Genomic DNA, 15,947 nt, shown 5'->3' on the forward strand with positions numbered 1-15,947 from the left:
GAGTGGTACGATGGGATGAGCAACGTTTTCATGATGACCAGGAGACCCCATCTTAGCTTGGGCTCTCCCAGGGGACCAATCTGTAGAGCACTCTGCAGGTCCCTTGTGTCAGGTAATTGTTAAAATGGGACACGAGAAGAGGACTTGAGAATGAATTTTTATTTGAGAGAGAAAGGAGGTGATCTGGAAAATCAGCTGAGTGCGCTACCCTCTTTCCAACACTGTAGTTTAAGGCGAGGAGCTTTCCTTGGATTGGAGTTCACATCTAGTCGTCAAGCATTTATTTTGTACTTAGAGTTTAAAGAGGAAATGAAATTATACATGAAAACTCAACATTTGTCACAAGACCCCATGTAATGGCTGTAGAGATGTCAGAATTTTACCCTCTTCAAGAAGAAAAAAACTGTAGTATCTTGAATGAGGTGCTATTTGTTGATTATTTTCTTTCCATAACAACATCTGTCAGTAGAAGAAATCAATTTTTGTTCATGCTTAGTTTGAACTTCTTGTCCTTTTATTTTTTAAGTTGAACTGCAGAACACAACTTTATTTCCAGAGCATGTTCCACACCAACACTGACATGGGGATTCTTGGCTGATGCTCTAATTAAAGCTGAATTCCTTGCTCAGCTTCCTCAAAGGCATGAAAAGATTTCTTCTGCCAGGTAAAAAAAAAAAAAAAAAGCATATAATTCTCTCCTCCTCCTGCTCCAGAACAGCAAATACAAATGGTAACATCATTGTTATAGGTGGAGAAAAATTCAGAATTTACTGCTGAATTCTTACAACTGTCATCGGTAAAGCCCCTGTTTCTTTGTTTCTTTGCCTTGTTTCTGCCAGGAGCGCTTAATGACCCTTCTTTTCCATTAGCTGCTGCTCTTATTAGTAGGTTTACACTAAAAAGCTTTCCTCATTTGAACTCCTGCTCCAGTCAGTGGCATTTTCCCCGAAAGAGCACCAGAATGACCCCGTAAGTGTTATTAATATACAATGCAGTTCAAAAAGCAACAGTTTGCCACATGATAATACTAATGCTTTTTCACGTTTTCATTGTATTGGACTAAACCGAACTCTAATATTGTGTTCATACACTGTACCGTGGCAAATTGCCTTTTTCTCTCTTATCTAAGAGGAGACTCAAGCAATTATTTATTGCTCCAGTTAGCAGCAGCTCAAATTAACCACCTGAATTTTTCATGTTTTTAACAGAAAGCTACAGATCGCGTCCTCATCCCAATCTTAGCTCCTTTTTGCGAATGTGACCTTACCCAACCTAGTTATAAACATAAATCGTATGTCAGTCTGTTCAATTTGTAAAATTTGATGGACTCCATATTGTGCTATATGGGTAGTTGTAATGAAGTATGTGCTATATAGTCTCCATTTTTAAATTTTCCATGAACTTATCACATTTTTCCACCTAATTTATCAATTTCTGTGAGTATATTTTTCATGATCAAATGAATAGTAAATCAATCATTTTGCTTATTCATTGTTGGGAATTCACAATGTATTTTGATGAGACATGACACTTATATGGGGTTTTGACAGTAATTTCTAGAATCGGGTTTCTCAAGTAGTCTTTCACATTCGAAAAATCAGTGTTCAGGGTGACATTCATTTCTATGCCTTGTTATTTAAGATTTAAGCCAAGTGAAGTCCAGACGTCTGGGCTCTGACCATAATCAGTGGAGATAGGTACCAACCCTTAGAGGCTGATTCGTCTTATATTTCTTAAATATCTGTCTTAGCATGGGATGAATTGTCCTTCAGAGGTGCTTGTCTCTTCAGTCGCTATAGGGACAGCCCTTATAAACTAAACCACGTGCCTAACTTACAGAAAGCAGTAAGATTAATCCACTGTCTGTCTCTGTATGTCCTCTTCAGTGTAGTCACCAAGTTCACCGCTGGTAATCGCAAATACCTGGTACGTCTCAAAGTCCTAAAACGTCATCTTTTGGGGTTCTTCCCTGCGTTTTCCAAAGTCTACCCTAGCGAATGGTCTGTATTAACCCCTTGCGTCACTCTGCCAGACGTCTTTCAAAACTCCTAAATAGGCACGACAGCTGGGACACGGGGAGAAGGAAGAGACAGAGTCGGTCTACGCTGTGCATATGAATTTCTTTTTCTTCTGCAGAAACTACTGAATGTGACATTATTAAACGCTCAGCTAAATAATGACTTCGTGTCTCAATAAATAAATCTTCGTGTGGAATCTGGAGACTTACAACACTTAGTTAAATTAGAAATTAAAAGTAGTATGCTAATATAGAGTGGAAATCGTATGAAAATATATACTACATCTCTGTGAATACAAAATAATTTCCTTATGACTAATGATATTACAGTGTGTACCAACTAAATTAATAACCGTACAATACTTAGCGCAGGGAGTTATTAATGCACCAGTCATTCATTTGGCAATTTTTAAAGTTTATTTCTTTTGCGATAGAAGCACAGAAGTCACCTGAATATTAAACAAATATGTCACTGTTTCTTCTGGACGTAAAATTAAGTAGAAAATATGTGGGTGGAAAGGATATAAGTAACAATATGCAGTAAGTACTTAAAGATTATTTACTCATTCCAGATCCACTGTAATAGTATTAATCATGCTGAGCTGATTTGGTGTTAATGTAGACGAAATATGTAATTCTGCAGCAGGTCTTTTGCAATGTCACTTTAATAAATGCCTCCTCACATACAAACATTTGTTATTTTTCAGTAAAGAACTTTGAGGACGCAGTTCCCATCTTTGGCAGGTGTATGAGCACCCAATATATTCAGCTGCAATTTTCTTCTGTACAAATAGAATTAACAGCTAAAAAAAAAAAAAAAATAAGGGGGGGGGGAATTAAGCAATTCACATGGAAAAAATCAGGAAAATGGATTGCCTTGTTTTCCTCAGAAAACAGCAGCAAAACCCAACGTGGACCAGAGGTGCTCATTTCACTTTGTCTTCATTTAGGGATATAATTAGAGTAGCCCTGTGGTAAACTAGGACACACAAACCAGCGCAGCACATCCGTGCACCCAGAAGTTAATTCCCGTGTGTTATTTGTTGTCTGCCACGTCCTTCGTGTTTACAACATAGCGTGCGGAGTTCTCAGTGAGGTAAAAAGTGGGAAAATGGCTATTTCCAATGTAATTTGTAGTTACAAAGAAGATGGAGACTCCCTTTTTACAAGGAGTCCCATGGTGAGGACGAGGGGTAACGGGTACAAGTTACTCCCAGGGAGATTCCGATTGGACACGAGAGGAAAATTTTTCACAATGAGAAGAGTCAACCGTTGGAATAATCTCCCCAGGGAAGGGGTTGACTCCGCTACACTGGACACTTTTAAGACTCAGCTGGACATGGTGCTGGGCCATCTCATCTAGACTGTGCTCTTGAAAGGTTGGACCAGATGATCCGTGAGGTCCCTTCCAACCTGTTATTCTAGGATTCCATGATTCTATGAATTCTGCCATCGAGAAATTAGGGAGGGAGGCTTTTTGCTCAGCATCCAGAAAGTGATTATGGGGGTGTATGAACTGTTCTGGGCTGGGTTCAGGAGCGTGAGCTCCACCCAAGCAGCGCTGTAGAGCTGGATGCCTGCGGTTCACTGCCATGGGTCAAGGATCCCAAGGCAACACATCGCTGGTGACCCTCAGCCATCTCTTCCCACGTCACCCCGGGACAGCAGCGTGTCCTCATGAGGGGCTGTGTAGGGCTGGATGCCTCCCTGCCCGCCGGAGCTTAGTGCCACGGCCCCGGCTCCATCCGGCAGCGTGCCAGGAGCTGGTAGGAAGGCACTGGCACCCCGCAGCGTCCCTCACCTTCATGTAGCACTGCACATAGCACCGCATCTGGGGCTTCCTCTGCTCAGAGCGATGGGTCAGGAGGTACGGCTGGAGCACAAAGTTGGTTCCAGCTTTCTTATGCAGGCAAAACTGTGAATGGTTCCAAGGAGAACTTCAGCTTGCTGTTGATGAAGATAGCACCAGGAGATTGAGATAAATAAAGCCTTTGGAAGGGAAACAGAAATGATGGGCAGCAGTTGTGCTCATCACTTACTTTGCACAGGTGTTCACTTAACTTTATTTTCTTTTTTCTTATTTTTCAGGAAAGCACTTGCCCGTTCTGCATCCCAGATCTGACTTTAACAGTGTGTGCTTTGTTTTGCCTTCTTTGTTTTCTCCTGCAGAGCCAAGTTCCCACTACGTGATTTCCTTAAAGGCGTTTAACAACGCAGGCGAAGGGGTGCCTCTGTACGAAAGCGCGACCACCAGGTCGATGACAGGTGAGCTGCAAATGCTGGTTCATAACCTGCTCCCCATCAGTGAATATTAGCCTTACGAAGGTGCGCATTAGGCAAAACATGTTGGTCAAGGCAATGGAAGACAAGAACTCTGAAACCTACAAGTCCCTGCTAGAATAAATCAGCTCCATTTCCTACTTTATTGTAACTACACAGATAGGATGAATTATTTACCCTTTCCAGAAATTGGCTGTATAAATTTAATGGGATGCTCACAAGTGCTTGCTCTTTGGTGTGGGTTGGCTTGGGAGAAGCATGGCTCCCAAACAATTTAAACATTTAAAGATCAGGGTAGAATAGTGGTGAATAACTTTGCTGAATTAAGCCCAGATGAAATTGTTGTGGTTGTGGGTTTTTTTTTTTTCTTCATTTTTAAAGCAGTTGAAATTAAAATGAATTAGTTAAAAACACACTGTCATCACGCACATTTACAGAAGCACGTAGAGGGGTTGCAAAAGGTGAAGGAATATACTGATAAGATTTTTGTGGCAGGATAAGGCTCGCAGAAGGGATTACCCAGCAGCAGGGTGCTTTTAGGCAACTGTTTTTCACAGATGCATCTGTGGGACGCTAGCAAAGTTATAAAATCCGAGTTATTCTCATGTAGCACTGTCTTCCACACTGACTCATGGTTTTTCTGCAATCACGGGTGTGTGGGTGCGACTGACGAGGAGTTAAAAGAACAGAACTAAGAAAAAAAAAACAAAACAAAACAAAACAGAAAAAACATGTCTTTCCTCTGGATCAACACGATCATTTGGTGAAGTTTTTTTCTCGTGTTTCACTCATGGTGTTCAGAGCTGCCTGGAAGGGGAGCTGTGTCACTGAGAGCAAACCCGATCACTGACGCTGGCTTGGGTGGACCACGAGGAATAAATCAACCAAATGGCACTTCTGTGGCTCTACGAGGAAAAACAGCTTTTATCCGTATGGTTTTGTGAAGTATTCCCATAAGAAATCTTGGAAAGTCAGAAGGAGGGAGGGGGAAAAAAAAAAAAGATTAATTACACAATCAAGGGCAACCGTAACAAGCTACATTAGATATAATAAGTGTTAGGGAACTTCTGGCTCAAAATTATTAATCTTTCTTCTTGTCTGGAGTCTACAGAGGTCATTCTTGCTGAGTGTGTGTCTTGTAAAATCTTTTTTTCAGTGAGTTTGCCTCAGGATCCATATATACTTTTATTTTTAAGCTTTTTGTTCCTTGTCGATTCTATTTAAAAACCACCCGGCTGACCTGTGGAATTTGGTTTTATGTCTGTATATAACCTCTCATAAATGAAATGATATCCAGGTGTGAAAAAAAGGTAATTCAGGCTTGGGCTCTGTTTTGGTGAACTGACCCGATGATCATCTGCGAGAAGTCCACCTCGGTGCTTCTCTCTTATTGCTGTGAGACGTCCGTACCTGGAGCTTCCCACCACTTCCCAGCCATGGCATGCAGTCTCTGAAAGGAGCCAGTGGCCTGGGTCGTTCATGGAGGAACATCTCAAAAAAGGCTTTGAGCAAAGCAAGAAAGCACGAGAACTGTGTTCCCCGAGCAGCAGCCGAGCTGACGCACCCTGGGCACTAAAAAAAACCCAAAAACTGTGTCTTTGCATGTCCGTTTAGCATATACATAGACATTTCGGTGTCTGCTTGTGTGGATATGGCGTGCAAACTAAAGTTGTATAACATGCAATATTCATGGAACAACTCCAAAGAGAGCAAGCAGCTATTTTCTGTCAAGAGATTGCAATTTCCAAATGACAGATGTCCACGCGTAAATAATAGCAAATGAAACTTTAGTGGAAAATGGAGGCAGTATTTAGGGACCTACTTTCAGCTACCAGTGGATTATAGACATTTCCCTCTTCCTCAGGTCAATGGTGATGTGTTTCAGAAACTGAATTATCTTGATTGATCGAGTCTGACCATTTATTTTGCTAAAGCCAGCATCTCTTCATAATCTCCTCTACAGCAGGACTTCAGTTTTCAGTATGGGAAAGAAAAAGAGAAAGGAAGTGCAGCATTTACTAAAATATCAACTCAGCTCCAGTCACGTCAACTTCCATCATAAGTTTGTAAAAACCACAACAGAAACAGGTCTTGCTCACGGTCCAGAGTTTACAGCCAATTCTTCTGGAAAACTTCAGGAAATTCTTTAACTTTCAGAAGCTTGATTCACCAGGTTGGGGCAAAAAGAGATTCAGCTGCCCATTCCTCCCCGTGTGGATCGTGTGTTTGAGTTTTAGTTGCTTCATTTCCTTCAACGCTCATATTCAAACTTCTTATAAAGCAGATTTTGATGAAAGAAGCAACACAAGAAGCAGGTTGAGCCTCATGGCTTATCATACATTGTAGACATCCTTGTCTCCTGTGGTTTTCCTTCTGAAGGCTGTGACCTCCCGAAGTTCTGAACAAGAATTACAAAACCATAAACCAGGAGTGATCAAAGAGTGTCGGGAGCTGGAATTGCACGTGGAGCAGGCCAACTGTAGTAACTGTCAGTGAGGAAATATTAGAGTAATTTATGCTTCAATTAATTAATTAGCACATTGGGGGGGGGGGGGGGGGGGAAGGAAGCAACCTTTTGGCGTGCTTTTGCTGCACTTTACCCACTGCATTTTGCAACTGTGTTTAGAAGAATCACAACTGGTAAATAATGAGTCAGTAAGTATAGTTTTAAAGGCTAGGCCAGAAGTTGACTGGGTGCTTCAACAAGGACAGAGGTATTGAAATTGAGTAGGAGTGTTCTCTGGTTCCCACGTGGGTGCCATCACCGTACAGCCCCAAAGGGCAGAGACGGAGCCCCGGAGAAGCCAAGAGCGTGAATGTCATCGGGGCTGAACCGAATGCTGATCAGGAGAGGAATTCTGTACATAGGTGGTTGGTGGTTTTTTTCCTGTGACCGTGACAGCAGTAATCTACTGCTGACCCAACGTCTGGTTCCTCTCGCACGCCACCATAACTCAGAGAAACCTCCTCTGCATCAAAGTGGAAGGAGAAGTGTGGCCACAGTAATCTCGACAGTCTCAGTTAACTGGATGTGTCAGCACGCCACACAGATCTGAACTTTTGGAAATGAAATGTGCCACAGTCTCGGTAATTAAGACAGCCAGAATTTTCCTCGGATATTGCATAGTGCATGTGGTGCTCAGCGTCTTGCTCCCCAAAGACCACTGGGTCGCAGACACATGGGAGAGGAGCGTGCTTGTTCCTCAAGGAGGAAGCCCACTTGAAGATAATCTGCATCTCCACACCTGGATGTGCACGTTTAACACGCTGACAGTATTAAACCAAGAACTGAAAGATCTTTGCTTCAGCAGTGAAATTGCTATGTTCTGTTTTGCCTAACAAATGCTTAAGCAAATGCAGAACATGTTCCTTTCAAGAGCCTAAAACAACGAAAGAGCCTGAAAGAGGCTGCCGAGAGAGAAAAGCATAGGTAACTCCTACACACATGAGAATGTCATGTCTATAAATCAGGTTGGAAGATGACACACTCTTCGCTTTGTAGGTGTTTCCAATAATGTATCATTTAAGTGATTGAATTTTTTTAGAAAATGTAAATCATTTTAAGGAGAGACACTGTGCATTGCCTTCATCTTGTGTGAAGAAAACGCAGCGTACCTGGAAGTATTTAAGCAAGTCATGAAAAATAGCACTTAGCGCTGGTTAGTTTTGTTGTAGTGATGTAACTGAAATGTTGCTGATGTGTTCTCATTTTGCATTAATGCCTTTCTTTCTGTTCTCCTCATGTTCCTCCTCCTCATTAATGCCATGCATTTAACCCATTGTGATGTGTGCCCCTTGGTGGCTGTTTGTGTTTTGGTTTGGTTTGGTTTGTTTTTCTGTTTAACTTACCTATTCTTTTATTTTGGAATGCTCATTTGGTGATGTATGGACCCAGAACCCATTGATCCATTAGAAGTTGATTTTTATCCTTTGCTTGATGATTTCCCTACCTCAGTCCCAGATATCTCCACCCCCATGCTCCCACCAGTAGGTGTCCAGGCTGTTACACTTACGCATGATGCAGTGAGGGTCATCTGGGCAGACAACTCTGTCCCAAAGAACCAAAAGACTACGGAGGTTCGCTTCTACACGGTCCGATGGAGAATGAGCTATTCGACAAGTGCGAAGTACAAGGTGAAATTTTAACACGTTATGAATTTATGAGCTATTTCATCTGTTCATATTTTATTTGCAGACTCTGAATTGGCTTTCATGAACTTCCCTCAACCAAAATTCCCCTTTCAATCAGAAGGAGACTTGCCTGAGTAACTACTGCTTCCTAGAAACCTACGTGTTTAGTCAGATGAAAATGCTATATTTTAATTCCACATGTTAATTGTTGAAAGTTTTGATCTTTAATCTTTACTAATCTGATATAAATTAGTCACAGATTCGGTAGCATGATAGTGTAGAGTGAATAGGAAGAAATACCAATTGCAAACTCACCCACACCGTATGGCAGTTCCACTCACCCATATTATGTATTCCCAAAGAGCAAAAAATGAAGGTTAGTTTATGAGAAAACTCAATTTGAATGGATATGACAGCAGCAGGCTACTTTCTGTATGAGAATTTCTTTTCAAGTCCTAATGAAAGCAGTACCAAACCACGTGCGGTGCAGCAAAGAGATACGGTGGGACAGGGAAGGGGAAGGAACAAGCACAGCCTTTAGGCTTTGTTGTTTGCTTGGTTTTGAACAATAAGCTACCTTTCCCCACTATCGTCAGCTTATATATTGCATCTCATATAACACCCACCTTCCCCACGATGAGCATGTCCTTCCTCCCGTGCCCTACCATAATAGTTGTTTTCGCTTGCCTAAAGGATCGTATTGATCCATAGTGAGTTGTTTGCTATGGATGTATTGTTATACTGCAAGTGGATTCTTCGTTTTTTACTGTTCTCTGTCCTAACAAAAGCAGCCTCATACAACTCATTTTTACAAGGGCTGTGGAACAGGCTATGCTCTATCCAGCCCTAACAAAAGTCCAGTCCTCTCCAATTAGAGGCAGAATGACGTGGCTAAATATAGGTTGGCATTTCTAAACCTCAGAGGATGGTTCTCCGCCTCTTTAGGTTGGGGGTACAGCTTATAGACTCTCATCTTGAGCTCTTTCCCAGGTAATTTTTGGAAGAAGTGGGAATGATGGTGGAGAAGCTTTTGCCTTCAGCCTCTTTTCTGATGGTGATTTTTCAGCTCTCCTCTTACGTATCTCCATCAGAATTTGGCTCGCTGGCACTTGCCTGAGTCCACGGGCTGCCGCGAACTATTGATTTTGGTTGCGTTACTCCTGATTTGCGTTCACGTTAGCTGCAAGGAGGCTCGAGTCAGCTGGCTTTTTGCTGCAGGTGCTGACCCACTGTAAAGCTTTTAAATAACAGCACATTTTTACAAGCTATAGAGCCCATACCTTGCTTTTACATCTACTGCCATACTTCTGACAATCTCAGATGCTGAGATGATGATCTGCAATATTAGACCCAAATATTGTATGCTCATGCAGTTGTAACAAGCTCGTAGGTAATTAAGGATGCCAAAATGATGCATTGTAATGTTTTATATGCCACACCTTCACCTGGCTCCTATTTAGAGATGGATATCCATGCCCAACAAAATGAGGAATATAGCACAGGGAAGCACAAGAAGTCGCGGTTTGCAGCTCTAGTGATGAAATCAAAGCTCCAGAAAAGACAGCGTTATCTTTTGCCAATCACAGTCCATCATAACATCTTCTCTATTTTCCCAATGCATTTACTGAGCTGCATGCAGTGGAAAATGGTGGGTGACAAAAATAAAGATCAAAAATAGCCCTGTAATAACGCAGGAGAAGCATGTCCTGCTCGGAGGTGTCAAGCTCGTTGTCCTTCTACTAAAACGAGCGGGGGGACATCTCTTGCAGAGCCACCACACAGGGCTTTGGGAGCTGTCGAGGAGTAGGAGACTGAAGAGGAGAGGAGCAAGAGTGAAATTACCTTTTTTTTTTGCCATCACCTCTAGTTTGACCAGTTTGTGGACAGCATGTAAAGAGCCGCTCTGATTAATTTATCCCAGTTCAATCACCCAGAAGCAGAAATGATCAAAAATCTTTCAAGAGGTTCTGCTTTCTTAAAATAACCACATTTTTTCAAGAAAACAAGATAAACCCTATTATGTTATTCTTTGAAAACAGTGGGGAAAGCTTCCATTTTCTTCAGAGGGGTTTGGATCAGGCTCACACATCGGTTCCCAGAGCACTTGCCTGTGCATTGGCTTTGAATTCCCAATTCTTTTGAGATTTTCCCATTAAAGTCTCCCATCGCTTCAAAAACATGTATCAAATCTAATATAATGAAAAGTTGAGCCTTTCCCATTGAAGTTGGAAATTTATAAATTTACTTTGCCCTGCCAACTTTACTTTGTACAAACTGTCCCAAACAGGCAGGTACTAAAGGTACTTGCTACAGTTACCCCCCTTCATCTCAATGTAATATTAACTTCAAGGACATTTGCAACTATTGAAATGCTAACGTTGAGCAAAACAGTCAAAGAAAAACACTCAGCTGGAGACAAATAACTTTCTTCTTACAAAAAAGAACCCGATGTCTTTATGTTGCACTAAAGGCTATTTTATCCAGGAATAGGTTCGAACCCTCTTGTTTTATCCATGTACATTTTTCCTGATCACGTGTAATATTTGAGCACTCCCGTAGTGATAATTATCAGATTTAGTTACCCTCAGTCATGCTGAGGAGTATTTTATGCCATAAATAATTTCATTTCTTCCAAAATCTTTTCTGGGCGAGAAGATTATTATTCCCCATATTTAAACCCAGCCTTTAGTCAAAGAATAATTTGTCTAAACTCTAGCAGGTAGATTTTGCCACCTTTGGCAAGTGGCTGAGTAGTTTGGTTGCGTCGTTTATGAGCACGGAGGTTGTAAGTGCTGTCTTTGCTTCAGTAAGACTTTTTATAGAGGGAGATTCTCTCCGGGAGTAAACCCCTAGTACAGATAAGTTGCAAAACTGCTGATTTCCAAGAACTAGGAATTTTGATTGTGTATGAAGAAGCTAAAATCTGGTATTGCATTAAGTCTTCCTATTAAGTAGCATGTAAAATGTCTGTCAGAGCACTTGTGATAAAAACAGCGTGCCGTGTAGGCATATATAGCCAATTCATTAATGTTTCTGCAAAGTAAATTTTTCCCACTCCCCCTTGAATATTACTGCTTTATTCTGTGGTGTGCTGGCAACTTGATGTCCCATTTTTAATAAAGGTCGATTCATTTTTGAATCGTCTCACGATTAACATCAGAATGGCATTACTCATGCATGCCAGCAAGATGCCTTCTTGTGAACCACTTCCCAAATGGGAACATCAAGGTAGTCGTCTGATGCAAAGTCCTTACTCAGTAAACTTTAAACTTACTTCTGTTGTCCTTACTCAGTAAACCCTAGGTCCATAGGTATATAAATGTGTAAAAGCGCACAGCATCTTTGACTCACTGGCCTGTGAGTTGTTGATGCTGGAGGATTGCACACCAGGCCCTGTACCCTGAAACGCGTGGGAATTGATTTTATTCAGTTGTCACCAATTTGTCCCATAATTTTCTTCTCACTTGCCTCCTTTGATACTACTGCAGTTTGCCTCAAATTGTTCCTTACTGCAGGCTGAGGTAAAAAGCTAAATCAGCTAAAAATAAATGAACAATTTAATATGCACATCAACATCTTTCGTTGTTCATAACATATCACAGCGAGGCAGATAAATAATATGTTTCAAATATAATCTAATATATAAACATATTCTATTTAACCAAGCAAAAGCATGTTTTATGAATACAAAAATGCGTCCTTATGCAGGGGTCCTGGGTCATATTTTGATCTTTATCATCAATATGAGTTAACCCCAGGCACTGGGAAGCCTTAGTCAGGACCCATTCTAGGGGTAAAAATGCTTTCTGAGCCTCTGCTAAAAATCAGTAGATATCAAAAACTTTTTTTTTTAGAAGGAACCTATCAAAGAGGCTGGAAATGAGCATTTAAGTTATGGAAATGTTCCTATTTTTTGTTCTTGTATGGGCATAGATGAAGGACATAGGGTTAGCTTCCAATTTACATTTGAAAAAAATGCATGGCAAATTGCTTTGTCTGGGAAAAGAGAAAAAGAAAGCATCACAATAATATATTTAACTGCCTAAATTATAGGCAGCAAGTTTAGTATCATATTTATGGTACTAAAAATACTCCCGTTAAGGTATACAGTAGCGATAGAGCTATTTTGCTTGAAAAAGGAATCCATTGTAACTGCGTTTTGCTTGGCTACCAGCAAAAAGAGTGGCTTTAAAGACATTCTCCACTCCATCTCTTTGCAGTCGGCAGATACGACCGCTCTGAGTCACACCGTGATAGGCCTGAAGCCAAACACCATGTACGAGTTCTCCGTCATGGTCACCAAAGGTCGGCGGTCCAGCACCTGGAGCATGACCGCGCACGCCACCACCTATGAAGCAGGTACGGCAAGAGACGCTAGAAGGGCTTTCTTTGGTTTCTTATTTGTCATCAAAAGCCTGGTTCAAGTTCATCCTAACTGCATAAACTGACAGCATACATACCAAATTAACTGTATTTCTTTACTTTTTTTCATTGGTAGCAAAGCAGAGCAGTCATTCTACTGAGCTCTGGTGTCATTGCAAGAAGTTAGGAGATGGTAGTACGTGTCTGTAATACTTTGCCCCATAATATAATGAGTATGTGTGGCTTTTAATGCTAATGTTTTAAAATAGTTTTCTCTTTTCAAAGAAACCCAAGATCAGGTGAGAAAATGATTGTCTTATTATTAGATACTGATTTTGCTACTTTAAAATTTTGACTTGTGAAGTGCTACGTGTCTCAAGGTCATGAGTTCCCATCTTATCTGCTTAGTAAAAAGGACTCAATGACTGCTTCTATCTAATAATCCTTCTTGACTCAAGAACTAAAGGGGTGTGTTTAGAAACCGAACAGCCACAGGTCTGATTGTAATACTATGTGGACACATTTTTAGCTTTTTGCTGTGCACCGTGCTGGTGACCAACCCATCAGTCAGAGTTGCAGCGACTGAAACCATGTGTGCAAAATTAGAGACAGAGACAGAAACAGGGGAAAATAAAAAAAAAAGTCAAGTGAGCAGTCTTTTCAGCTTGCACATTATTTATTGTAAAGACACAATTATCTACCCTGTGCAAAATGTTGACTTGTATAAATGCCCTGCTGACAGTTTGGTAAGGCATCATTCCTATGCTCAGTGTTTTTATACATCTGTTTTTCATTTCCAGCAAGCAGCCATGGTGAAGATTAACGATATGCTTATAATAAACAAATACACTTTGAAGGCTTCATTTAGCTGCTCTTCTCAAGCATTTGAGTGGTATTTTCCAAGCAGGAAGCCATGACCTGAAAGATACTTCAGATTCTGAAGGGAACTAAATGCAGTTTTGATAACAGACACCAGATACATATTATATGTAACCCTAGTTCAGTGGGATAAAAATACTTGAAGAGGGATGGAGACGTAGCGATCTCTGCAGATAAGAACATCTTCTCCAAAACGTATTTGTTTCTTTCCCTTTTGTGTGCCTTCAATTAACTGCAGTAGGGAAATAGTATACCTGGGTTTTACTTCTAGTTATCACATAGGTGTTAATGGAAGCACGTATCCTGATCCCTAGGCTGACTTGAAACAACGGTAGGGTCTTCCATTAAATTTGCATTTCTTTTAGAATAAGATATTGAGCCCCTCTCTTGAAAATCCCAAGTAGATTTGCTTTTAAATAACCGCACTGAACTGCATGAGGCTGTATACTGCAGAACTACTAGATTTTCCACAGCCTTTATGATCGCCTATATATCTTGCTATAGTCCCTAGTCCATAGATAAGAGTGGCTACGGTTTTGCTTAAAATATTTTTCTTCTTCATCTATTGTAGACAGCAATATGGACATTTGGACACCAATGTAGTATAGTACATGCTATATTTTCCTGAGGGTGACTAGTGGCCTTGAAAACACTCTAGGTGCCATTACAAATCAGTTTCTACCAGCAGATACCAAATGAAGTCTGCTGGTAAATATTGATTTGTTGTTTTGTTGTTTTTTTTTTTTAAATGAAAACCACAGTACACGCCAGTTAATTAACAAAGGGAAAATAAGAGGGAATATATGTGTCCTTAGATTTTCCCATGTGATTGCAATGCAATTATCTGAGCTTGATGGAGCAGCTCTGTTAATTAAGGGCATCCTGCACCGCTGATCTTTATTGCCTGTTTTGTACCCATTCCGCATGTTGAATTTCCCGTAATGATATTAAAGAACGTACATATCAGCATCGATACAGAATTCACTGGAGATTACTGTCATGGCTAGGGAGAGTTGTTATGCCCATAATTCAAAAGCAACTCTCAGAGCCAAGTTCCATCCCCAGATCTGCCTACACAAGTCTTACTGATATGAGGGGTGTTAATGAGTGCTAAGGGAAACATCTAAAGCTTTGATTTTTCTCATGATATCTTATGTTCACAATCTGCTGAAAGCAGAGCTCAACTTCAGCCGCTCAGCGGGACTCACATGGTAATCACCAGCATGGAAAGCCAATGTTACAGAAAGGGGCTTACGAGCTTTGCTATTTTAACCTCATAAAAGACAGAAAGCCTAGGAAGGGAAAGGGTTAGTTCATGAAAACGCGTCAAAAAGGGTTAATATCAGAAAAGGGAAAACAGTATTTAAGAGAAAGATGCTGTTTGCATACAGAGAGATGGATGCACTTTGGTTGAAATACATTTATGTGAAGTTGGAGAATACTGCAGAATAGGCTTAGCAAAAGTAAAGAGAAGGAAAATTTTAGTTTTAAAATCAAGGGTGATTTGTTTATGAAAAGGGTTATCTCTTGCAGTTCCCTGAAGTAGCAAGGCAGTCCAAGATGTTTCTTCTAGTACTTCAAACTGATGAACCAGTGTCCCAAGCTGGCTATAAGCTGAATAGCTTTTAAATGCAACACAACCCTCTCAAGCCATAATAATACTACTAGTAATCATCATCACCATAATAATAATCAGCAATAATGAGAATAACAATAATGCAGACTTCCCTAGCAGTGTGGAAGCTCACGTCATGCTGGGCATTGCCGAGGATTAAGAGACTTCTCAAAGATCTGTGAGCTTGTGTTGTGGCCTGCCGGCTTCAGGCTCAGAAAGAGGCTTCCAGTGAGGAGCAGCTAATGTCACAAGACTAAAGTGAAACACTCTGGACACCCCAGACTGAACGTGTTGTTCTAGCATATATAGCAAAGAGATAATCCACCACAAATCTGCCGCAAAGAACATCGGCTGACGAGTAGTCACCTATTTAATAATAGGACAATGGTAAAGAAACTTTTCTTCTCTGCGTACAGATTTCTTGTTTGCTTTCTGGATCCCACTTTTAAAAAGTTCAATGGATGCAAATACCATGAGACCATCTGCTCGGTCTTATTTCAAAGGGATCAGTTCCTTGTGACCAGAGCCTGTACGGCAGCTGGCTCTTCCTTTCCTTCTTGTCGTTGAAGATCATTGAATGTTCGTCACCCTGAAGATTTGTGTCTGTGCTTTAGATCAGGCTGGTTTAGCTCAGCATGATCCAACAGATTTTTAAAGCTTTAC

The 15,947-nt window shown here is 40.9% G+C and overlaps 1 protein-coding gene across 2 annotated transcripts in view; it reads left to right on the top strand.

Annotated features, from left to right (window-relative positions):
* The window catches only part of DCC (DCC netrin 1 receptor), a 606,037-nt gene that overhangs the window by 523,057 nt on the left and 67,033 nt on the right, over window positions 1-15,947 (top strand). Inside the window, exons 16-18 of one of the 2 annotated variants that reach the window (XM_087772741.1) lie at window positions 4,187-4,282; window positions 8,193-8,431; window positions 12,649-12,787. In XM_087772741.1, coding sequence (XP_087628867.1) covers window positions 4,187-4,282; window positions 8,193-8,431; window positions 12,649-12,787 — 474 coding nt within the window. The remainder of the gene's footprint in view (window positions 1-4,186; window positions 4,283-8,192; window positions 8,432-12,648; window positions 12,788-15,947) is intronic. The other variant, XM_087772742.1, reaches the window with a different exon arrangement.

The sequence above is a fragment of the Nipponia nippon genome, unplaced genomic scaffold (assembly GCF_047370975.1).
Source record: "Nipponia nippon isolate SJK-2023a ecotype South Korea unplaced genomic scaffold, ASM4737097v1 scaffold_37, whole genome shotgun sequence".
NCBI classification, from domain to species: Eukaryota; Metazoa; Chordata; class Aves; order Pelecaniformes; family Threskiornithidae; genus Nipponia; species Nipponia nippon.